Here is a 25,725-nt window from a genome sequence, read left to right on the forward strand (position 1 = left end):
AAAAAAAACCAACAGGATATTTAGCTTTACTTCTCATCTGACAGTGTACACCCACAAATAAAAGTTCTTCAAAGTTGTAAACTGATCATTATCACAGAGTTTTCGAGACACACACACAGGTGAAGCTTTGTTTTCTTCTTCCTCTGCAGCACTCACCTTTGCTCTGGGCACCCTTCTGGTATGTGTTTCCATATATCTCTATGGACTGCCCAGACAAGACACTACATCCATCCAACAAGGGGAAACAGCTTCGAAAGAAAGAGTCATCGGTGTGTGATTTTAGCCTCAGTGAGATTCCTGTTAAGACTAAACCATCTGCTTAAACTAGAGCCTTACGTCGTTCCCAGAAGTTGCTTGAACAAACAACAACAAATTAACTGTATGGCCTAAGAATCCGGAAGAACGCTATCTGAGGGAATTGCTCATATGGAGATTGAGCGTGGACCTGTTTGGGGTCAGGTTGTATTGTCTTAAAATGAAGGAATTCTGTTATGTGTGTGTGTGTGTGTGTGTGTGTGTATAATGTATATAAAAAGTACAGAGATGACACGGTGTTTAAAAAATCATGTGAGGCTACAGTGTTTAAGTTTCAGGGTTTGGGACAACGTCTAAGGGATCAAGTGCCAAAGCCATTTCTGTACTGACCGTTCAGGTACTGGGGGAAGGGTGGCGCCTCCTTGTTCTCAATCATGTATAGTATTTTGCCCCAGCAGCAGTAAACACCTAGCTCTTTTCTTACGAGAGAGAGGTCTCTTAGAAACAGGCTGAAGGTGTCACTTCTCAAACTGAACCTGCTCACAACGCGGCGACGTCTGGGTGACAAGAGTGCTCCTTTCGTGCTCTATTTGTGGCATTCGCTGTCTGGCTCATATCGCTTTGCTGTCAGATGATAGACTTTTCAAAAAAATTTCTAATGTCACTTTTGTACTTTTTTAAATAAAGTATGTTTAACTGTTGGGCTCTCAATAATTTGTGAAATCAGTGTTTTTAAAAAATTTTCTGTAATGTTAATGGGAAAATTCAGCAATAAACTTATTTATATGAATTCTGTATAAGTACTTTTCTTGCACTGTAGATAGGACATTACGATGATGTAAAAACAACCTCGAGCTATTGTCGCACTATCAGAAAGGGATTGGCAGGAGTGGGAAACTGCCGGGGGTGGAGAGGTGGGGTGGGATTGGCAGTTGAGGGAGACTGCCAGGGGAGGGAGGGGCACACCTCATCAACCAGGGCACCTGCATGATGAACATTTGTGTACCTAACCCTGAACTGAACCCCGTATCTTTAAAATAAGAAAAACGAACAAAAATTCATTATTTTCTGTACGTGGAATTGTGTCAATTAAGATTGGTCGCAAATAATAGCTAAAAACCAAGTCTGGCAAGGCTTAAGCAAAAAAAGGAATTTATAAGAAGCTCTCCAGTCAGGGTTACAGGGTTCTAGGTTATAGGACTTAATGAACAGTCTTTTCAGGGAGCTGCTTTTGTAAGGATTTTGCTCTGCCCATTGCCTCCCTGTATTGCTTCCCTCACGATTCAGATACTCAGGAGGCCGCCAGTGGTCTGGGGAAGGCGGTTTATCCACCAAGGCGGAGAGGTCTGTTGGGCATGTAAAGTGTGTCCCTACGTTACTTTTTCATTCCACGGCCAGTTTATGCTAAGGGAGTTTTAACACTAGCGGAAGAATTAGCAGTCTGGAAGCAAATTCGCTTAAACTTGAGACTGCATGGATGAGTCTTTTCAAGGCCTAGAAAGGTAAGCCATGTTTGTTAATACAAAGCCATTTTCCTTCTAACTAGAAAAGCTTTGGTTTGTGCTAATTTGCTTCTCTATTTGTGGAAATAGATTGTTACGGGTACTCAGAGGACTTTGATTAGCAACATTTAGGACAAATTATAGCAGACTTGAATGGAAGTGCTGGTCGACAAGGATGGGCAATGCTGATCAAAATACTACATTTTAGCTGGGCACAGTGGCTCACGCCTGTAATCCCAGCACTTTGGGAGGCGGAGGCAAGAGGATGGCCTGAATCCAGGGGTTTGAGACCAGCCTGGACAACTTGGCAAGACCTCGTCTCTACAGTAAATCAAAAAATTAGCTAGGCATGGTGGTGTGCACCTGTAGTTCCAGCTACTTGGGAAGCAGAGGTAGAAGTATCACCTGAATGACTGACTCAAAAAAAAAAAAAAACCCCAAAAAACTACATCCTGCTCGTGTTATATGCCACAGAATATACCTTATCACTATGCAGAAGCCTGAAGGAAACTAAGAAACTCCATTTCACACCATGGGTTAACAGACTACATTTTACAAAAAGATCGTAATACGATGTATTAGAATTCCTTCCTATTAAAATGTTTTCAGTTCCTGGTTATAGTAAGTATAAGGTAAGTATAAATTCTGTTCTCTCTGGGAGTTGTCAGCTATACTGACAGATCATTATTTTTTAACCTCTATTCAGAACTAGCCACAATTGCAAAAAGACAGTTTTTTCTCCTCATCAATTCTTTTATTTGATGAAAACATGAGGTCATCTCAGTTATAAGAAGAGTTTCTGGAAAAATGACATTGTGAGGAACTTGAAGCCAGAGTTAAATACTAATCCTTTAGCCCCTTAGACCACGGTGCTTTGAGTTTTAAAAGATTCAGCTTAGTTTTACTTATTTTGTATGTTTTGAGTTTGAGTCTCTCTCTGTCGCCCAGGATGGAGGGCAGTGGCATGATCATGGCCACCACTGCCTCGACCCACGAGGCTCAGGAGATCCTTCGGTCTCAGCCTTCCCAGCAGCTGGTACTAAAGGTGCACACCTCCATGCCCAGCTAATTTTTTTTCATTTGCTGTAGAGATGAGGTCTTGCCATGTTGCCCTGGCTGGTCTCAAACCCCTGCACCCGAGCATCCTCTTGCCTCCACCTCCCAAGGTGCCGGGGTTACAGGCATGAGCCACTTAGCTTGGCTCAACTTAGTTTTACAAATGTCCATTTAAGCACCTATTGACCAGCCAGGCGCTGTGGCTCACACCTGTAATCCCAGCAATTTGGGAGGTGGAGGCAAGAGGACTGCCTGAGCTCAGGGGTTCGAGACCAGCCCGGGCAACATAGCGAGACCTCGTCTCTATAATACACCAAAAAAATAGGCAGGCATGGTGTCGTGCACCTGTGGTTCCAGCTACTTGGAAGGCTGAGGTGGAAGAATTGCTGAGCCCAGCAGGTCACGGCTGCAGTGGCCATGAGCGTGTCACTGCACTGCAGCCTGGGTGACAGAATTCAACTCAAAAGAAAAAAAAGGAACCTACTGACCATTCGACAACTCAGATAAATTATTTATTTATTTATTTAAGGATAAAGATTGAAAAGCTTGATAAGTCATTTACACTTAATAAAATACAGATTCTGACACAGAATAATAGCTTAAAGTCCATTCTGATCAGCAAGGCATCTAAGAATAGATAACTAGAATTCACTTAGCATTTTACAAGCCATTTTAATTAGAAATTACATCCTATATACAGGTGTTATTCCAAGAAGTTTCATTCCATTGGCTAGGACAGAACGGACAGCTTTGAAAAGATGAAGTCTGGCCTACAAAATAAATGAAAGAATGATTAAGTGTTCAATTCAATAACAGGCTCGCTACCTATAAATAAGAATGGTTTTATTTATTTTTACTTTTAAATTTTTTTTTGAGTCGGAGTCTCACTCTGTAGCCCAGGTGGGAGTGCAGTGGCATGCTCATGGCCACCACAGCCTCAACCTGCTGGGCTCCGGTGATCCTTCCACCCCAGCCTTCCAAGTAGCTGGAATTAGAGGCGTGTGTTACCACGCCCAGCTTATTTTTTGATTTATTGTAGAGATGAGGTCTTGCCATGTTGCTCAGGCTGGTCTTGAACCCCTGAGGTCAAGCAATCCTCTCGCCTTGGCCTCCCGAAGTGTTGGGATTACAGGCTCAAGCCACCGCACCCAGCCTAAGAAGTAATTCTTTCTTCTAATTCAAAGTAGGAACTATATCTCAAAATGCCCTAGAGTTTACCACAGACAAGATGACAAGATCAACTCCTAGCATCTCTTATGGTAAGACGGTGCACAAGGTGTCATGGGGTGGAAGTGGCAGTATCTTCACAGTATGGCTTCAGAGAAGGGGATCGTGTCCCTGTAACACCTGATGTAGGAAAATGTGTATGCTGGGAAGTGTATACCATGGGTCGTTACTGCCCAGTCAACACTGGCTGTTACTGCCTAATGGCTGAGTCAGTATGTACGCTTATGTAGTCGAACAACAGAATGCTATTTGGGAAACATTTACAGACTGACTTAGTAATGTCAGTCTGCGGATGCTAGGGATTCTACTGAAGACATTCCACATAACGTACCCCGGCCACTTCAGGAGGACTCTCCTTTATTTGTAGTGTCTTGTGTGCCACAGCTGCAAGATGACTGGAACAGGAAGAGAGAAATCATGAGTACTAGCAGTGATTTCCTGTTGTAACATGAGCTTGATGTCTAACCTTATTCCCTCAAATCAAAGCCTAGGACCATTACTTACAAATTGAAAAGTTGAGACTGGAATTCACTGCTTTTCGACAACAGACAAGATACACGACACTCAAGCGTTAGATTTTGACCTGGTTCTACTAACAGGCGGGAAATGCTTAAGATTATGATTTTGTCGTCAGTTTTATAAATAGAGGAGGTTCCTTTCTAATAATTAGTTTTTCCTCATTGAGGCAGCCTACAATTAAGAGTGTAACACGGCCTGGCCGTGTCCCCCAAGCAGTGAGGAGGTGAGGTGGACACCAATCCACCTTGCACATATACCGCCCACTCTTATTTCAAGCATCTTTTCTGTTTACACAGCATGTAAATCAAGGTAAGACTTCCTTTTAATGATGAAATATCATTTCATAAGACTTTCCGCCTTCTTCACCCAAAAATGTCCAAGTGGCACTTAAAGGAAGAGAAAAATCTTATCTAAATCCGGGGAAGACAAGGCAAAAGGTATAATCAAGAAAATTGGCCTGGCAAGTCTCAGATTTCAGTAGCTCTTGAGTAAAAGCAAAATTCCCTTTCTTAAATTGTTTTATGGGATGATACATTTGTCGCATTACAAGAATGCATTCGACTTTGATTCAAAGGTTTTAAAAGGCGCCATAAAAGTTCTATCGGGGTCACTGATTTGCCTCCAGTTAATTCTCTGTTCTCTGGCTGGCTGATTTTTCTGTGCCTCCACTTAGAACCCCTTGTGGATCTCGCTGCCCTGAAAGAAGTCTAAACGCCTCAATACACAGCAGAAAGGCTTGTACGCACTTCAGTTCTCATCCCTCCCGGGACAATGCTTATGGCTCCTTTAGTGTATCATGTTCTTGCTCAACTCTGGGCTGCTTCTCCTTCCTAGCTATGTTGCTTCTCATCAATATCTACTTTTTTCCTCAGAGGAGCTTCCTCTGATCCTTCAAGGCTGAGCTGGGTGCCCTAACTTTGTCTCTGATGTGCACTCCATCACACCATCGATGCACTGTGCTGTAACTATCTAGGTAGCTGTCAGTTCCTGTTCACCAGACTACAGTGACTGTACTTTATATCACTGAATGAATGAATGAACATTAACTGTGAACGTACAACGATGAATCAAGAATTCTTATGACATAAAGCACATTAATTTTTCAGCCAAGGGACTTTATAGGAAACCTTTAGATGAAAGAAAAGATCCTTGTCAGGTCTCAAACGTCATTCACACCGGAAAACAGGAAGATTATAAAGTACCTCAGAGTTAGAAGGTAGCTGACAATGTGCCGGGGTTGAAGGTCCTGAGACGATCTATAAAGCACCTCGTCGAACCTAGGAGAAAGCAAGCAGAGCAGCGGGCAAGGACAGGCTGTGCACCCTGCCCCAGGCCACGACACCAAGAAGGCAAAAGGTCTTGGATGTAAGACAGACTTGGCATCAGTAAGAGCAGAAGACACAGGAGAGAAATCCTGTGTGCAGTTGAAGGCAGAAGCACATCTTTCTTTCTTACAGAGTCCTTAAAGGCAGGCACTTTCTAAATCATCTTGATCTTCCTTAGACCTAGTCCAGAGCAGAAGTTTAAATCATGGCTGTTAAACTGGATGCAAAAAGCCTCCAGCCTACATAGTCTACCTACAAACTAGCCTACATAGTCTACCGTCAATGTTAAGAAAACCGAGATGGCTTATTTTTCCTTATATTAGCTACATGAGTAAACTTTTCTGATCCCAAGAAAGAACCCCTGACCACCACATGACAAACAAAACTGTTATGTTCATCCACTTCCTTTTTTTTTTTTTTGAGTGGGAGTCTCACTGTCACCCAGACTGGAGTGCGGTGGCCGCTCCCGGCCACTGCAGCCTCGACCTGCTGGGCTCTGGCGATCCTTCCACGTAGCTGGAACTACAGGTGTGCACTACCACGCCCAGCTAATTTTTTTTTGATTTATTGTAGAGATGAGGTCTCGCCAAGTTGCCCAGGTGGATCTCGAACCCGCGGGCTCAGGCAATCCACTCACCTTGGCCTCCCAAAGCGCGAGATTACAGGCTGAGCCACCGAGCCCGGCCACCCACTTCCTTTTAGAGGACTGCTCTCTACTGAAAAGGCTGGCTTCACCAATAATGCTTGTGAGAGCTAAAAGGTGTGATCTCTCACCTAGGGTGGGGGCATCAGATAGACATGAGTATCTGAGACAGTGATCTGAAGCCAAGAGGCAAATGAAGGACTTACTGTCACTGGGGAGCAGCACAAAGGCAGGAATTTCCCTTCACTTGCCACAGACGGGGAGAAGATGCTGCTTTTGAAAACTAAAAGGTAATGCTCCTATCGGGTTTTACAAGGGTTGGAGGAGACCAGGCATCTGTGCTAATTCAGCGAAGTTTGACCTTGAGCACTGGCCCTCAAAAGGTGGACAATTGCTTTTTAGGCATACCTTTGGGAAAGCTCTAGAGGCAGAAGGCAGCTACTGGCCTGCTGACATGAGTGGTGGGCAAAAAAGTCAACAGACTTTTTTTCTTTTTTTTTGAGTTGGAATCTCACTCTGTCGCCCAGACTGGAGTTCAGTGGTTGCTCCTGGCCACTGCAGCCTCGCCCTGCTGGGTTCCGGCGATTCTTCCACCTCAGTCTTCCAAGTAGCCGGAACTACAGGTGCACGCTACCACGCCCAACTAATTTTTGATTTATTGTAGAGATGAAGTCTCGCCAAGTGGCCTGGACAGGTCTCGAACCCGTGGGCTCAGGCAATCCACTCGCCTCAGCCTCCCAGTGTGCTGGGATGACAGGCTGAGCCACCGAGCCCGGCCGAAAACAGCCATTTCAATAAGCAGAATAGACTTGATGATACCAGGAAACCTTCATACCTGAGAAGATGCTGGAGAATTGAAACAGACTGTGGCTCTTGTAAACAAGCAGTGTTGAAGTCATTCAGATAACCACATCCAAAAGTCTCTTCCAAACTGTCAGTGCATATTTCAAGTTAAAACAGGAAAGGATTAAACAAGTCATTCAAGAGCTCATAGCTGTAAGTGGTGAACATCACCTCATAATATGCAGTTTAAATCTCTTTAAAGTAGCCCTAGACTTTGATGACAATGTTGTTTGACCAGATACTTCAATTTTCCCTAAATCTGTTTCCTGCGGAGGAAACAGTATAATCTCTTTGGCAAGGTTATAATGAGGACTAAATATACAAAAAAATATTTCTACACAGGTGGTCAATAGACTTTTTTAAAAGGTTCGGATAGGAGATGTTAGAAAAGCCCAGAAAACGGGGTCTGTGGTCTCAGAATCACACCAGGCAAGACCCCGGCTGGGGAAGGCCAGCACAGCACAGCACTTCCCTGCAGGCTCTCTCACCTGTAGAGGCGGGCGTGTGTGTACTGCAGGAAGACTCCTGTGTCCCCGCGACTCTGGAAGACACGATCCCAGCTGAACTGGTAGTCCGATAAGAGTAACCCCTTGAAGTCCTAAAATGGCAGAGTGAATCTTCAGTGCAGGATTTGCAATAGGACCAAACAAAAGGATCTCACAGGCAGGAGTCTTAACTGACCTGAATGATGAGTGCTGCAAGCCCGACCCTCTCTGCAGTCTCCGGCGGGTTCGCAAGTTCTTTCGTTGCTGAAACAGACAAAGGCAGCTGTCTTTACCCTGCAAGACACTGTGCCAGAATCATGGATCAAAGTGAAGATAAAAATCTGTCCAAAAATATGCTGACAGTCAAGAACAAAACAAAAAGGATTTACTTTCCTATTTTACCTTTGATAATGACATTTCCACTGCTTACAGTAAAGGGGAAGAAATCTAAATTTAGTTTTCTCACAAATACCCCTTGTAAGACATTAACTATATCTGATACTTGGTTTTCCAAGGGTGAAGATTAAACCAGGTCGCAAGGACTTGTGACTTGTATCCGACTGATCACATGGGAACTTCACACGCCCACTCCGACAACGGAACGACAAGGCTAACCTGTCCGTGGAAAGGGGACTGAGGTTGTATCACCTCAGATCACCAAAACGAGCAACTCCCCAGCAACAAGTCTAGAAATTCTGACTTCAGATTAGTAAAAGTTACTTTGGTTGTTAGTGACATTTCAAGGGAAGAACAGTCACGAATCGCACTGCCCAATTTTTTGTCCAACAAAAAATTAAAGTAACATGTAAGTTATGACTTTAACAACAAGAAACTGAATTCACTCTTGATGGAAGCCATGTTCTGTAGCATCCTTAATCGAATCTCATTTAAAACATCTTCCAGAAAGGTGACATCCCCTCTGCGTGTCTTCATTCCCTGCACTACCCCAAAGGGCACATGCTGGCACCTGAAAGAGAGCGGCCATTCGGTTGACAGAACACGAAACAGGAGCTGCTGGTCAACGCAGAGAACAGTAATACCCTTTCAGAGAGCAGTCTGAACATTAACCCTTATAGTGGAGTTTTAAAACATTCATAAAATAAGGGGCACAACCTCATCAACAAGGGCAACTGCATAATGAACATCTGTGTACCTACCCCTGAATTGCACCCCACGTCTTTAAAATTAAAAATAAAAATAAAGGCTGGGTGTGGTGGCTTGAGCCTGAAATCCCAGCACTTTGGGAGGTCAAGGAGAGAGGATTGCCAGAGTCCAGGAGTTCGAGACCAGCCTGGGCAACTTGGTGAGACCTCGTCTCTACAATACATCAAAAAATTAGCCGGGTGTGGTAGTGTGTGCCTGTAGTTCCAGCTACATGGATGGCTGAGGTGGAAGGATCGCCTGAGCTCAGCAGGTCAAGGCTGTGGTGGCCATGAGCGTGCCACTGCACTCCAGCCTGGGCGACGGAGTGGTACTCCAACTCAAAAAAAAAAAAAAAAATAAAGTAAAATAAAATAAAAATCCATATAATGAAATATGACTTGTTGTATGCCACAAAAGACATTATGCACATAGCTTCATTTTACAGAGAAGGTAACTAGTGTGTGATTAATTACTAGTTGCCTTTATGAGAAAAAGGAGACGAGGATTCAGAATTGTTGCTTGCCTGCTTTTTGAGTTGGGGTCTCCCTCTGTTACCCAGACTGAAGACTGGAGTGCAGTGGCATGATCAGGACGATCATGGCTCACGGCAGCCTTGACCTCCTGGACTCAGCACCCTGAGTAGCTGGGACTACAGGTGCATGCCACCACGCCCAACTAATTTTGTTTTTTTTTTTTTTGGTAGAGACAAGGTTTCACTATGCCCAAGCTAGTCTCAAATGCCTGGGCTCAAGCAATTTGTTCGCCTCTGCTTCCCAAAATGCTGGAATTTCCAGGCATGAGCTACCATGCCTGGCCAGGATTCAGAATTTTAAAAATTAAGCCACTGAGAGCACATATTTAATAAAAATAAACTTATTAAATGTTTATAATGTGGAAATTAAAACCAAGAGATGAATTAATACAAAAATCAGATCTACTTTTCATACTAGTACCTTGAAACAAAGAATTGAAGTTTAAATGAAAAACTTGAACCACTAGGTACGCTTTGGGGCTCAGCGGACCTAGCAAATCTTTACTGACCCTGAACAGGCAATTAGGAAAAGGCAGACACTACCTTTCTGCCCAGCCATATCCCATGATCTTCAGCATTTGGAACACTTGCTGGAAATGTTTTTTTTGTCCTTTATCTGTCTTGGGAAGAAAAATGTATTTTAAAAGAACGGTGATACACTGATCTACACAAGTAAGTTGGATCTGAATCAAATTAACATACTTGAGTTGTGACACACTGAAGTCACTGTCAGTCAGCATGTTTTAAATAAACACACAAGGAAGACGCCCCTAGAAAAGCATCTAAGCTGAGTGCTCTACAGGATAGGAAAGCAAGAGCGGAAGCCTTCACTGAGTCAGGAAGAAACATGAACTCCAGTCTTCTGAGTATTCTATTTAAAATCCTTCCCTCTCAGCTGTTATGACCTTCACCTTCAAGAAAACCAAAGCTAAGCACTAAAAAGATGTCTGACGGAAATTTTTCTTCAAGGAAGGTTGCACATGAAAAGGAAGGAAAGGGGAGAAGATACTAGAATACCACTCAGCAATAAAAAGAAAAAACTACAGACACACACAACAACTCAGGGGCATTCATTATACTGAGAAAAAGCCAATCTCAAAGGTTACATATTACATGATTCCATTTATATTACATCCTCAAAGTGACAAAACTGTTGTGATGCAGAACAGAGCAGTGGTTGTCAAGGATTAGGGTTGAGATGAAGGTGTGATTATTAAACTAACCCTGAGGGAGTCACTTCGGTGATGGAACAGTTCTGTATTCTAAACGTGGTGATGGTTACGTGAATCTATACATGTGATTAAATTTAATAAAACATCCATACATGCACAAAAGAGTACACACAAAAACTGGTGAAATGTGAATAAGGTCTCTGCCAATGTCAAGCTAGGTGAAGGGTATATGGAAACACTGTACCATTTTGAAACTTCTTGTGAGTCTTAAACTTTTTCAAAAAAAAAATTATTTTAAAGCAACGGCATTACAGTGACCTATACATATTAATTTCACATAACCATTTTCCTGATGCCAGTAAATTTTTGTTACTATTAAACAATGTAAACTTTTAATTTTTTTTTTTTTTTGAGTTGGAGTCTCACTCTGTGGCCCAGGCTGGAGTACAATGTCATGCTCACGGCCACCGCAGCCTCAACCTGCTGGGCTTATGAGATCCTTCCGCCTCAGCCTTCCAAGTAACTGGAACTATGGGAGTATGCCTGGCTAATTTTTTTTTTTAATTGTAGAGATGAGGTCTGACCCAATTGTCCAGTCTGGTCTTGAACCCCTGAGCTCAGGCAATCCTCTGACTCGGCCTCCCAAAGTGCTAGGATTACATGTTTGAACCACTGTACCTGGCTAAACTTTTCATTTTTAAGTTTTTAAAGTTTTAAATGGAAGCTGCCACGTTAATAATGCTGAATTCTCTCTGTAGTTTAACAAAATTATTTCTCTATAGTTCTTCAACATGGCATCCAATTTCTATCTCTGATATTTTATGATTTAGGGATCATAACATTTTGTTCTTTACTGTGATTACTTACCACATAAATCATTGTATCAAAATTATATTTGTCCATTCGATCTATAGCAGCTGCAAGATCTCTGAAAAAAATGGCCACAAGTCAAGAGTTACTAAGCAGATCTCGGAAGTAATTTGTTTTACCTATTTAATAGCAATAAAGATTTTCTAATCAAGCACACCAATTACCCCACAGCCTGGGGCATCTCACCCATACTTGTGTATCAATAATTTGGTAAAATAATAACAAAAAATAGGTTTGAGAAAAAGTAATAACGAAAGCACTGGGAAAAGTAATAAAAATCAAAAATAAATAAACTAAAACAAGTAGTAATAATAACTAAAATAGTTCTGTGCAGAGTGTCTTCCAAGTAAATATTTTATGACTAATTAAGCCTATACTGAAAAGAATCACCTAATTTTTACTTATCTGCAATGCATTCTCTTCTTCTTGAGTTAGAGTCTCACTGTGTCGCCCAGGCTGGAGTGCAATGGCACGCTCATGGTCACCGCAGCCTCAACCTGCTGGGCTCAGGAGATCCTTCTGCCTCAGCCTTCCAAGTAGCTGGATATGATACTGGAAGGACTAATAAAAAAAAAACAAAAGCTCCTCGATTTTTTGAAGTGTTGAGGATCATCAAAATATCGTTAGTACACAACCTCACGACCCCAACATTGCACAGAACATGCATTTTAGATGGAGGCAAAAACTAGGTCTTGAGGGGCAAAAAGGATCTTATTCTTTATGCATAAAGCACAGGCATGCATACAATAATCACACAGATACAGAATATCTGTGGTGTTGATATTTCATGAGGGTTGGCGGTTAGGAGAAATATGGCTACAAATATGGTTAAATATGAGGGTTTATAACTTTAAAAAGGTTGAGAAACACTAGCACAGATGATCACAAAAATGATATCACATATGGATACCCATGTCATAGTTTTTAGTTTTAGGCAAAACAAAGATAAACCTTTTGACCTGATGAAAAAAACAAAGACAAGAATCTTATTAAGAAAAAGTTCTAGGCTGAGCTTGTAGAAACTGAATTTGAAAGCCAGAAGAAATGCCAGGCCATTTAGTCCTGGTCTCTCATTTCACATTGTAGAGAATCATGGCCCAGCGAGTTATGTGATGGTCAAGTTCTGAGAACAAAAATCTAGTCTCCAGCCTCACAGCTTGCTCCTTTCAGCGATCCCCTGCACTTTGCTTTGTCTGCTATAACAACTACTTTAATTTACACCACCCCACACAAATATATGCTGTAAGAATCCCAGTAAGAAGCAGAAACAACTAAAGTTAAAGCAAACTAAAAAAATCAAACACTTCAACAAACGGCAAAGGACAATTCTTTTCCCAGAGGAAAAAGAGAAAGTACAGGTGTTAAGGTAAATATACCAAAAAATCTAGACCTAATGACAGCTTGAAAAAGGCACCAGACCAGGAGAGTCATGGAGACTTTATATCATGGAGCCTCTATTTTGATAGGAAGTTTCTTTTCCCAAAGAAAAATATAGGTGTTGAAAAATCTAGACCCAATGATAGCCCAAAAAAGACAACAACCAGATCAGGACAGTTACAGAGTCTTTATGACAGGGAGCCTCTGTTCTCAATGGATACTTCTTATAACCACTGTGCAAGGGTTTACTGATTTAATCGGTCTAGCAATAATAAGCTGGCACAAAAAATGTTCTACTATATATATATTTTTAATCTAGAAAAATAATATACCTTTTAGACACATGAGTTCTTCTCACTTCTTAACCCCAATTACATGGAATAGCTAAATGGAAATGTCAAAAAGTAATAAAAGGTAAGAGGTGAGTTATCTAAGGGTCAGTAAGAGACTTGATTGGGTATTTGAAGTTGTCTGGAACAAATGATGACAGCTAATAACAACTACAATAAAATATCTTTTTTATTTTTTATTTTTTGAGTTGGAGTCTTGCTCTGTCGCCCAGACTGGAGTGCAGGCACATGCTCATGGCCACCGCAGCCTCGACCTGCTGGGCTCAAGCGATCCTTCTGCCTCAGCCTTCCAAGTAGCTGGAACTATAGGCGTGTGTCACCACACCCAGCTAATTTTTTGATTTATTATAGAGATGAGGTCTCGCAAGTTGCCCAGGCTGGTCTTGAACCCCTGTGCTCAGGCAATCCTCTTGCCTCTGCCTCCCAAAGTGCTAGGATTACAGGCATGAGCCACCGCACCCGGCCAATAAAATAACTTTTATGTTATAAAAGCAGTCTGTGCCTAATATAACACTCGGGTCTCAGAGACACCTTTGCTAGCAGTGCTGGTATGGTCATGTTTGCTTGTCTGGATTTTCCTGTCCGATCTTCTCTTCCCTTCCAGCTTTGTCACAGAAATAAGTGTGCCTGAGAAACACAGCTGCTGACTAACAGAGACTGCCCCCGCCCCAGAGGTCAGTCCCAGAGGTGGCTGAAAAAAGACATAAGCAACATGGCCGGCTTCTCCCTCGACCTATTTTACCACAACCACTATGAGGTTTGGCATTTACGTGCATGTGAGATGGTCTTGATGTGGTCACCTTTAAGCACGCATTTCCTGCCAATCTGCAACTGCAAAATACTTACAGTTGATTACGAAGTACTTCAGTTTTATAGGTTGTAGAACAACGTACTCACCTGTGGAATCCTATGATGTTTAATTAATGATAAGCAGTCTGTAATGTGTAAGCAATAGATTTAGAACCTTCAACTGGAATTCAGTCACAGTTTTGAGGATAAAATGATTGTCTTGACAAAGAACATGAAGTCACAGACACATTTCAATGCTAAGCCTCACAGGAGGTACAAACCTGGTTGCATAGAGAGAGGTCCCGTCACTTCGCATGACAGTACACATTGAGGAGGGGTCACCATTCCCAGAGAGATCCACAACAGCAGTTCCTTTCCTAGAAATGTGAAAGGTAATTCTGAAGCAACATAGTACATCAGGACCTTTAAAGGTATAGTACCCCCTGCACACACATGTTTATTGCAGCACTATTCACAATAGCAAAAACATGAAACCAATCATGCTGCCCATCGAAACTGGACTGGATAAAAAAAATGTGATAGATAAACACAATGGAATATTACGTGGAAGGACAGAAGAAGAAGGACAAACAGACAGACTTCGCAGCAACTTGGGTGGATTTAGAGTCTATAATACTCAGTGATTTATCACAGAAACAAAGAACACAGTGCACATGTTCTCACTCATAAGTGAACCCTGAACATTTACCATAATCATATAAGAAAAGGATTAGCAGTAGCCAGAAACTGCCGGGGGTGGGGCATAAAATGAATAAGGGTACCTGATCTCAAACCAGGCAGAGTGGAGACCAAAGGGAGGTCCAAACTTTACCTGTACGATGACCACTTGTATACCTATTCCTGAATTGTATGTACTCCACATCTTTAAAATAGAAAATTTTTAAAATATAGTATCTAAAACATTATCTTTGGCAAGCCAGAAGTTATTTCCATTATTCAAAAAGCAATAAACAACGTGAATTCAAGCTTTAACTAACAATGAAAAAAATCAAGAAATAATATGACTGATAAATCTCTTAAGCATGGGTATGACTGAATTAATATTTGGTTATCTTATCTATTTTAAATCAATAGCTCTGGATAAGGTACTCAGACAAAAACCTTTGATATACCCAGTTGAGAAATGAGATGTAGCTGCAGCTTAACTATGAAATTCTCCTTCTAATTCTCCACCAATTCTCCTTCTAATCCAAGTTATTATAACATTCAATATTGGGTTAATTTTTAACATGCCAGAAATATCCAAGTATAAAAAATCACAGAATTCTGTTATTGTCTTTCCTGCCTGGAATAAACTGGAATTTGTATATGACAATCTAAATTTTCCTTTAAGGACATTACTGAGGATGATATCAACCACATGCTTCATGTCTTCCTCATAAGGATGACAGGAGAAATTTTGCTCTGGTACTAAGAAAAGTGATGCTTCTCTTAAGCAAATGGCTTGCTTCTATGTTACAGATGCCTGGGCTCCTATGACTGGTACTGTTTCTGTCTGTTTAGCAAACAGGAAGTAAAAGCTAAATTAGAAAGCAAGTAGGAAAGAAACAAATAAAAGGCATCCAAATTGCAAAAAAAAAAAGAAGTTAAATTGTCTTTGCAGGCAGCAAGATCTTATATAGGGAAATCCTAAAGGCTCCATCAAAAAAGTGTTAGAAGTAATAAATGAATTCAGTAAAGTCACAGGATACGATAAGAACATACAAACATCAGTAGCATTTTAATACACTAACAAACTATCCAAAAAAGAAATCAAGAATAACAATCCCATTTACAATAACAACAACAAAAACAAAAAATTAAAATACTTAGGAATAAATTTAACCAAGGAGGTGAAAGAGCCATATGCTAAGAACTATATGACACTGATAAAAGGAATCGAGACACAAATAAGTGGAAAGACACCCCACGTTCATGGATGGGAAGAGTTGATGTTGTAAAAATGTCCATACTGGGCAACCCCCTCGGGTCTCCTCCCAGTGTGGGAGCTTTTCTGTCCTCTCAATAAATCCTGCTTTCTAAAAACAAAGTCCATTTACTCAAAATAATCTACAGCAGTGGTCCCCCAACCTTTTTGGCATTAGGGACCAGTTTTGCAGGAGACAATTTTTCCAAGGACCAGGGGTGAGGGTGGATGGTTTTGGGATGAGTCAAGAACATAACATTTATTGTATACTTTATTTTTATTATTATCACATTGTAACATGCAATGAAATAATTATCCAACTCACTATAAAAAGAGGCACAGACAGAAGTAATAAATAAAATAATGGATGGGCCACATGTGCACTAAAATAATTATCAGATTCTAACTTAAAGTCTGCCACATCAACTCACTTGCCACTCACTGACAGGTTTTGATACGAGTCTGCAAGTAATTGATTTATTATGGTCTCTGTGCAATCAAACCTCACTGCTAATGTTAATCTGTATTTGCGGCCACTTCCATCACTGCCTCAGTTCCAACTCAGATCATCAGACATTAGATTCTCATAAGGAGCATGCAACCTAGATCCCACACATGCACAGTTCACAATAGGATTTGTGCTCCTATGAGAATCTAATGCCACTGCTGATCTGACAGGAGACGGAGCTCAGACAGTAATGCAAGTGATGGGGAGCAGCTGTAAATAGAGATGAAGCTTCCCTCGCTGGCTCATCCACCGCTCACTTCCTGGTACACGGCCCGGTTCCTAACAGGTCACGGACTGATGCCAGTCTGTGACCTGGGGGTTGGGGACCCCTGATCTACAGATTCAACACAGATTAATAGTGTTATTAAAATTCCAACACTTTTCACAGACATAGAAAAAGTGATGCTACAATTCATATGAAAAACGAAAAAACAAAATAGCCAAAGCAATAGTGAGCAAAAAGGTCAAAGCCAGAGGTATCACACTATCTAATCTCAAAATCTACTATGGACCTAGAGCAATCAAAACAGCATCCTTCTGTCACAGAAAAAAAAGATCAGCGAAACAGAATAGAGAGCCCAAATACAAATCCGCACATTTATGGTCAACTAAACTTTGACAAAGGTACCAAGATCACACAACAAGAAAAGGACAGTTTCCAACAGATGGTGCTGGGAACACCGAATGTCCAGATGGAGAAGAATGAAACTCACCATATACAAAAATCAACTCAAAGTGGATTAAAGACTTAAACCTAAGACCTGAAACCATAAAACTACTTTAAGAAAACATAGGGTAAAGGTGTTTGACATTCAATAAAAGTCTTGGCAAAGATTTCTTGGGTATAGGCCCCAAAACTCAAGCAACAAAAGCAAAAATAGACAAACAGAATTGCATTAAACTAAAAAGCTTCTGCACAACAAAGGAAACAATCAAGAAAGTAAAGAGACAACTTGTGGAATGGGAGAAAATATCTGAAAAATATAAAGTGATAAGCAGTTAATATTCAAAATATACAAAGAATTCAAACAACTCAATAGCAAGAGAAACAACCCAATTTTTAAAAATAGGCCCAAAACATGTATAGACATTTCTCAAAAGAAGACATACAAATGACCAACAGGTATATGAAAAGTTGTTCAATGTCACTAATTATCAGGGAAATGCAAATCAAAACTATAATGAGTTATCATTTCACACCCATTAGGATGGTTTTGAAAAATAACAGATAACAAATGTTGCATATGTTGGTGGGAATGTAAGTAAGTACAGTCATTACAGAAAACAGTACGGAGGTTCTTCAAAAAATTGAAAATAGAACTACCATATGTTCCAAAGATTTCACATCTAGGTATATATCCAAAGGAAATGAAATCACCATGTCGAAGAGATATATGCACTGCCATGTTCATCACAACATTATTCAAAATAGCCAACATATGGAAACAACCTAAGTGTCTATCAGTAGATGAATGCATAAAGAAAATGCAGTATGTGGTCAGGCTTGGTGACTCAGCCTATACTCCCAGCACTTTGGGAGAGTGAGGCGAGTGGATTGCCTGAGCCCGCGGGTTCAAGACCAGCCTGGGAAACTCGGTGAGAACTCATCTCTACAAGAAAAAAAAATTAGCCGGACATGGTAGCGTGCGCCTAGAGTTCGGACTACTCGGAAGGCTGAGGCAAAAGGATCGCCGGAGCCCAGCAGGTCGACGCTGTGGTGGCCATGAGAGTGCCACCGCACTCCAGTCTGGGTGAAAGAGTGAGACTTCAACTGAAAAAAAAAAAAAAAGAAAATGCAGTATACACACACACACACACACACACACACACACACACCCCTCTCAAAATACTATTCAGCCTTAAAAGGAGGAAATCTTGTCATCTGCAACAACATGGAAGGACATTATGCTCAGTGAAATAAGGAATGCACAGAAAAACAAATTCCGCATAGTCTCATTTATATGTGGAATCTTAAAAATTCGAATTCATAGAAGCAAAGAGTAGAATGATGGTTACTACTGGCAGGGAATAGGGAGATGTTAGTTAAAGGCTACAAAGTTTCAGTTAGACAGGAGGAATCAGTTTTGGAGACCTGTACAGCATGGCGGATATAATGAATAATAATGGATAGCATACTTGAAAACTGCTTAAAAAGTATATTTTAAATGTTCTCATCACAGGTAGGTGTATGAGTTGATGGATACGTTCATTAGCTTTTTTTTTTTGAGTCAGGGTCTCAGGCTGTCACCCAGGTACAATTACGACTCACCGCAGCTCAAACTCCTAGGCTCAAGCTATACTACCACCTCAGCCTCCCAAACAGTGGGACTACAGGCAGCGCCATCACGTCCGCTAATTTTTTGATTTTTTTTTTTTTTGCAGAGACAAGGTCTTCCTACGTTGCCTACGCTGACCTTGAACTTCTGGGCTCAAGCAATTCTTCCACCTTGGTCTCCCCAAGGTGTGGGCCACCACGCCTGGCCCATTTTACTCTTTCAAATGCCTGTCATATGATACCTATTATCATAAGCTGCCATCAGTATTTTTTGAAAAGGGATTTTTTTAAAAAGGTAAAGTTGAGTCAGAAGAAGTTCTATTTTCTTTTTTCATTTATGCCATTATCTGGCTGTGTGACCTTAGGCAGGACACTTTTAATTTTCTGCGTTTCAGTTCCCTCCCATATAAAAAACAAATAACATCCTTTTTCCCAACATTAGCAGGCTTTTGTTATGGCAGCAAAATACAGCACGTGAGAAAGTACTTTGAAGAGGAAAAAGCACTTTTTAAAAATGCCAAGGCTGCTGGGCTCGGTGGCTCAGCCTGTAATCCCACGCCTTTGGGAGGCTGAGGTGAGTGGATTGCCTGAGCCCGCAGGTTCGAGACGAGCCTGGGCAGCGAGATCTCATCTCTGCAATAAATCAAAAAATCAGCCGGGTGTGGTAGCGCATGCCTATAATTCCGGCTACTCGGAAGGCTGAGGGGGAAGAATTGCCGGAGCCCAGCAGGTGAGGCTGCGGTGGCCGGGAGCGGCCGCTGCACTCCAGTCTGGGCGACCGAGTGAGACTCCAACTCAAAAAAAAAAAAAAAAAAAAAGCCTTGGCTAGGCACGGTAGCTCAAGTCTGTAATCCCAGCACTTTGGGAGGCTGAGGAGAGAGGACTGCCTGAGTCCAGGGGTTCAAGACCAGCCTGGATAACTTGGTGAGACCTCGTCTCTACAATAAATCAAAAAATTAGTTGGGCATGGTGACATGTGCCTGTAGTTCCAGCTACTTGGAAAGCTAAGGCAGAAGAATTGCCTGAGCCCAGCAAGATGAGGCTGTGGTGGCTGTAAGTGGTGCCACTGCACTCCAGCCTGGGCGACAGAGTGAAATGTCAACTCAAAAAAAAAAAGCCAGGAAAGACGCATACTGCATTCTGTTGACCTTATTCAAGGAATACATCAATAGTCGCAATTTCAAAGAACAAATTATTGTACTAAAGAATAGTAACCTGGTCATACATTGTTTTCAGCAGGAGTCCTTTACTGTCCAGCAACTTTAAAACTTTTTGAGATTTCTCACGATAAAATGACTCTCCTGAATATTCGTCAAAGTGTACTCCTAGACGCTAAAAGAATTCAGAAACAAAAGAAAAAGAGTTAGTTAAATCTCCTATTCTTATCCTAAAACAAAATCAAGGATGCTCTTCCGTCTGTCACACAGAAGAGGAAAATCAAAATCAAAACAAGTCATCCCTCTGCTCAGATCTCCTAGTAGCTCCTATTCTACCTGTCAAGTCCTCACAATGATACCCTGCTATCCAACAAGGCAGTCACCAGGTCCACATGACTATCTCAAATTAAGCAAAACTGAGAATTTAGTTCCCTAGTCGTACTGGTCACACTTCAAGCCTCAACAGCCACACGTGGCTAGTGGCTACCACATGGGAGAGCACAGATACAGAATGTCCCCATCGCTGCAGAAAGCTATCCTGGACGGCCCTGGAGGATGTCCTCCACAATGCCCCACCCTACAACCTCTTTGACCTTCTCTCCCTGTTGTTCATCTTTCTTACTTACTCCAGTTACAGGGGCCTCTTTATGAAACTCCTCAATCCTCTGTAAGACTGCATATCTGATGCCCCACAGTTCGCATCTGACACCAGCTAATGACACTATACGTCTCTTGTTTAATTTTCTCTATCTTTAATTTGTTTAACTTGCATTCTGTCTCCAAGCTAGAATGTAAGCTTCAAAATAGCAAGAATTTTTCTCTTTTATTCACAGTTGTATTATTACCTCCTACCCACCAAAAGTTTGTTAAATTATAAATTTAAAACCATCACATATGGGCCTAAAAAAGTGGAAAGAACAAAAGTAAGAAAAAGTGAAAGAATGATTTAAAAAAAAATGCCAGATGAAAATAAAACGTCAGCCGGGCTCGGTGACTTGGCCTATAATCCTGCGCCTTGGGAGGCTGAGGTGAGTGGATTGCCTGCGCCCGCAGGTTCGAGACCCGCCTGGGCAACTTGGCGAGACCTCATCTCTACAACAAATCAAAAAATCAGTTGGGCGTGGTAGCGCACACCTGTAGTTCCGGCTACCGGGAAGGCTGAGGCGGAAGGATCGCCGGAGCCCAGAGGGTCGAGGCTGCAGTGGCCGGGAGCAGCCACCGCACTCCAATCTGGGTGACAGAGTGAGACTCCAACTCAAAAAAAAAAAAAAAAAAAGAAAAGAAAAGCAGAAGGGAAAGTCCACCGATACCTTGTAAATCCGAATGTACTCTTCGATGCTCAAATCCCGAAACTTTTGCCACAGTGAAAGTGCTTGCACGTCCCCTAGTTCCAGTCGCTGGAAGAACTCGTGTGCTGACTTTGCCACACTTGTATCATCTGCTGCTTCTTTATTAACTTGTACATAAACCTAAAAGTACAATAGTACATCAAATAAAATCTATTAACAGTTACTGTTATCTCCAATAAGGAAAAGAAAACAAAGCACAATTTTCATTTAAAATTGTCTCCTCACAGAGAGTAACTCTCAACCCCTTTTCTGCCGTGGACCTTTGATGAAGCCTACCAGCCCCTTCTCAATGCATAAAATAAACACATAGGATTGCCAAGGGAATAATCACATTGAACTACTCTTAACCTGCTGGGAGCGGTGGCTCAAGCCTGTAATCCCAGCACTTTGGGAGGCTGAGGTGAGGGGACTGCCTGAGCCCATGGGTTTGAAAACAGCCTGGGTAACTTGGCAAGAACTCATCTCTATGATAAATCAACAAATTAGCCAAGCATGGTAGCGCACACCTGTAGTTCCGGCTACTTGAAAGGCTCAGGCGGAAGGATTGCCAGAGCCCAGCAGGTCAAAAAACAAACAAACAAAAAAGAAATACACTTAACCAAATGAATATATTTTTCATTTAATTCGTGATGTACTAAAAAATATTTTAGGAAAACACTCAATTTGTAAGAGAGGTTAGTAAGAATAAAGTATAATTTTTTTCTTTCAATCTAAGCCCACAGACTCCTAGGTTAAGACTAAGCTGGCATTACTTTCATTTTTTGAAATGTCAAATTATTATTCCTGTGACTTCTGGGAAAGGTTGAAGAAAGTAGGATGGTTCAATCTGGCAATGAAAAGGCCAAAGGGTGATTCAGTAGTTGTTGTAAGAAAAGACTTTAAACTGTTCCCTAAACAGTTTACTACGTAAGACCAGTAAAATAGGTGATCTTGGTCAAAAAGAAAAAAAAAAAAAAACGTTTTGATAGTTAGCTGACTCTAACTTGGGCTCCTAAGAACTGTGTGGCACACCCTCTTCTGGAGTTTTCTGCACCATCTGTCTTCTGGTTCAGTTCTGAACCCACTCAATGACTAGAGTGGGTTGATGGTGTATTAAGGGCTCACTCTTTCAGCTCTAGGAATCTGTGTTCCCAGTGCAATTTTAGTCATTTTCCAGTCTCTAAAAAAAAAATTAATAAATGACATGAAGATACTAATTTTATAGTTCAAGTAGTATTGAAGTTACACATATGGACTACAAAGATTTTACTTACAAATTGTAACTCACTTGCAGGTTAAAATATGAATGACAAATTTACTATTATATTATTTCCAGAAAGCTAGTGAAGTAGCGCGAAAGCAATAAAAGTTAGTAAATAAACTATAAAAAAAAGAGGCTTCTAAACTCTTACAGTATTATTATCCAAGAAACATGACAGCAGTATTTGGATAAAAAATGATTTTATTGCTGGAGGACACATTGGCTTATACCCACTAGATACTAACCAACAGAAGGGACAGGGCATTAAACATCTCTGTCAAGGTTAAAACGTTTCAACTTTCATAGATGGTTTGAGTTAATTACTAGTATAACAAACTTAAATGAATATCACTAAATAAAGGTTACAATTACCTATTTTTTTCCAGCTTTAAGTCACAGTATGCAGAAGAGTTATCAGGCCTGAGACGGTTATCTTTAAAACATTCTGCTTGCAAGGCTGGTACTGACTGGCATCTGAGAACTTGGATTTGGGGAATATTTCTAACAACTTAACTGATAAAAGTGGCTCACTGTGCAAAGCATATGGCTTATGCTGAACACCCAAGTTCCTCCTGGGATTTTTGCAATTTGGTACATTACAGATAGTGGGTGTCTACATGACCAGGCCCCAACAAAAATTTTGGACACTGAGTATTTGATGAGCTCCCCTGGAGACAACAATTCACAAAGGTTGTCATAACCTGTGGCTGGAGGAATTAAGCGCATCTTGTGTGACTCTCTGGGAAAGCTTAGGTCTGGCTTCCTCTGGACTCTACCCCATGTGTGCCTTTTCCCTGTGCTGATTTTGCTTTGTATCCAGAGAGGGTCTTGACTAAGATAGTACACTGTAGACTTCATGACTTTTGAATGACCTACCCATTGACAACTGCTGAAGAACTGAGCCTATAGAAGTAAACACATAAACCTATTTTCATAAATGACTTGTGATTATATCTCACACACATGCACATGTACACACAAATGATAAGCAGATATATATGCAAAATGTCACTATTTTCAGAAAATACTTTAGTTTTTTTTTTATGAGGACTTTCTACAGTGTGAATTTTGTTTTGTTTTGTTTTTCAGTCTAGGACTCTAAACCCAAATAGCCAAACATTTAAAATGCTATTTTGTATATAATCTACTGAATATTTTAGAAAAAACTTCAGAATATTTTCCCTTTTAAAAAATTTAAAATAGAAACAATTAAAACAAAACAAAAAGCCCTTCCTAATACTTGCAGTTTCTTGGCATTTTTGCAATTTGTAGTTATCAACCAAAGTTTGCTGAAAATCAACTGACACAGCTGGGTGCAGTGGCTCATGCCTGTAATCCTAGCAGAGGCAGAGGCAAGAGGATTGCCTGAGCCCATGAGTTTAAGACCAGCCTGGGCAACTTGGTGAGACCTCATCTCTACAATCAATCAAAAAATTAGCCAAGAATGGTGGTGTGAGCTTGTAGTTCCAGCTACTTGGAAGGCTGAGATGGAAGGATCACTTGAGCCCAGTAGGTTGAGGTTGTTGGTGGCCATGAGCATGCCACTGCATTCCAGTCTGGGTGACAGAGTGAGACTACGACTCAAAAAATAAAAATAAAAATAAACTGACACTATCAAAAAGAAGAGCATTAATACACCGTAACAGGCCTGTAAATGCACAATATAAAACTATACTATTGACATTTAGAAATTGTTTTCCTTTATACATAAATGTGTATTATATACTTCTGAAATTACTGACATTTTTAGTGTACAGTTAGCAAAAATATTTTACCCTGGGAAAGTATGCATTTTGAAGAAAGCTTCTTTTTGAAGTTAGATTTAGACCCAAAGAAAAAAAGAAAATTTTGGTTTGATAATAAGATAGTGTGACTTAGTAAAGTATTTTTCAGGACGGAAATACAATTTTTTCTTTTAGTTATTAAAATGCAAAAACCAGTTCTATTTCCATTAGGCAATAAACTAAATGTCTTAGACTTCCTTGAAGGAATTTTTTTTTTTTTTTAGTTGGAGTCTCACTCTGTTGCCCAGGCTGGAGTGCAGTGGTACACTCAAGGCCACCACAGCCTCGACCTGCTGGCTTAGGTGATCCTTCTGTCCAGCTTTCCAAGTCGCTGGAACTACAGGTGCACGCCACAATGCCCAGCTAATTTTTTGATTTATTGTAGAGATGAGGGTTCGTCATGTTGCCCAGGCTGGTCTCGAACCTTGGGTTCAGGCAATCCTCTTACCTCCACTTCCCAAAGTGCTGAGATGACAGACGTGAACCACCACACCCAGCTCCTTAAAGGAATATTATTAACGTTTCCTCTTCTATTTCTAGATGTCAGAATCTCCAAAAAGCATTATGACATTTTCTTTCGAATTTCATTAAGATAATTACAGTCAGCTCTTGGGATGATCTGCCCAAAAGTAAAGAACTAAGCAAGCAAAAAAATAGTAGATAATGCCTTCTTATCCTCAACCCCTTAAATTTGGTGCTAGAATACCATTAGCCACATGGGTACAGTTTAATGCTTAGTGCAGGACTCTTACCAATTGCTAAGGATGGTTAGCACTAACTTGGAAATCACAGACCCTTTTAACTATATATTTCTGTCACCTACCTTGAAGTACATTTAATTTTTACTTAATTGTTTAGAAAAGAACATGAAAAAATTCATGGTTATAATTCTAACAAACAACTTCATTGTTTAATGTTGTTTCATGCCTTGATCAGAAATTTCTTGGAGAGCGGCTAGTTGAAACATGTTCCTAATGTTAAATGAAATGCTAGAGAAATCCAAACAAATTTATATAATTGATGTTGAATATATCAATACTTCTGCTGGGCACGGTGGCTCACGCCTATAATCCCAGCATTTTGGGAGTCCAAGGTGAGAGGATTACCTGAGCCCACGGGTTTGAGACCAGTCTGGGCAACGTGGTGAGTCCTCATCTCTATAATAAATGAAGAAAAATGAGCCGAGTGTGGTGGTACATATCTGTAGTTCCAGTTACTTGGAAGGCTGAGGTGGAAGAATCACCTTAGCCCAGCAGGTGGAGGCTGTGGTGGCTGTGAGAGTGCCACTGTCCTCCAGCCTGGGCGCCAGAGTGAAACTCCAACTCAACACTTCAAATAGTTAACAATAAAGTCAAAATTGGCTGGGCACAGTGGCTTATGCCTATAATCCTAGCACT

At 41.0% G+C, this 25,725-nt stretch overlaps 2 protein-coding genes across 2 annotated transcripts in view; one reads left to right on the top strand and one right to left on the bottom strand.

Moving 5' to 3' along the window:
- Positions 1–1,045, top strand: part of SLC35A1 (solute carrier family 35 member A1) — a 31,566-nt gene extending 30,521 nt beyond the window's left edge. The window contains exon 7 of the mRNA XM_008067872.1: positions 150–1,045. Within this exon, the coding sequence (XP_008066063.1) occupies positions 150–277 (128 nt within the window). The 3' untranslated portion in view covers positions 278–1,045. The remainder of the gene's footprint in view (positions 1–149) is intronic.
- A 2,265-nt stretch (positions 1,046–3,310) lies between these two features.
- Positions 3,311–25,725, bottom strand: part of RARS2 (arginyl-tRNA synthetase 2, mitochondrial) — a 73,745-nt gene continuing 51,330 nt past the window's right edge. Inside the window, exons 9-20 of the mRNA XM_008067873.2 lie at positions 21,266–21,424; positions 20,024–20,130; positions 14,370–14,465; positions 11,570–11,630; positions 10,074–10,150; positions 8,698–8,822; positions 8,052–8,119; positions 7,859–7,968; positions 7,363–7,458; positions 5,762–5,836; positions 4,372–4,435; positions 3,311–3,583 (exon numbers count right to left, since the gene is read on the bottom strand). Of these exons, the coding sequence (XP_008066064.1) occupies positions 3,497–3,583; positions 4,372–4,435; positions 5,762–5,836; positions 7,363–7,458; positions 7,859–7,968; positions 8,052–8,119; positions 8,698–8,822; positions 10,074–10,150; positions 11,570–11,630; positions 14,370–14,465; positions 20,024–20,130; positions 21,266–21,424 (1,125 nt within the window). The 3' untranslated portion in view covers positions 3,311–3,496. The remainder of the gene's footprint in view (positions 3,584–4,371; positions 4,436–5,761; positions 5,837–7,362; positions 7,459–7,858; positions 7,969–8,051; positions 8,120–8,697; positions 8,823–10,073; positions 10,151–11,569; positions 11,631–14,369; positions 14,466–20,023; positions 20,131–21,265; positions 21,425–25,725) is intronic.

This window comes from Carlito syrichta, unplaced genomic scaffold (genome assembly GCF_000164805.1).
Source record: "Carlito syrichta isolate Samal-C Ts95f unplaced genomic scaffold, Tarsius_syrichta-2.0.1 Scaffold309804, whole genome shotgun sequence".
Classification (NCBI taxonomy): domain Eukaryota; kingdom Metazoa; phylum Chordata; class Mammalia; order Primates; family Tarsiidae; genus Carlito; species Carlito syrichta.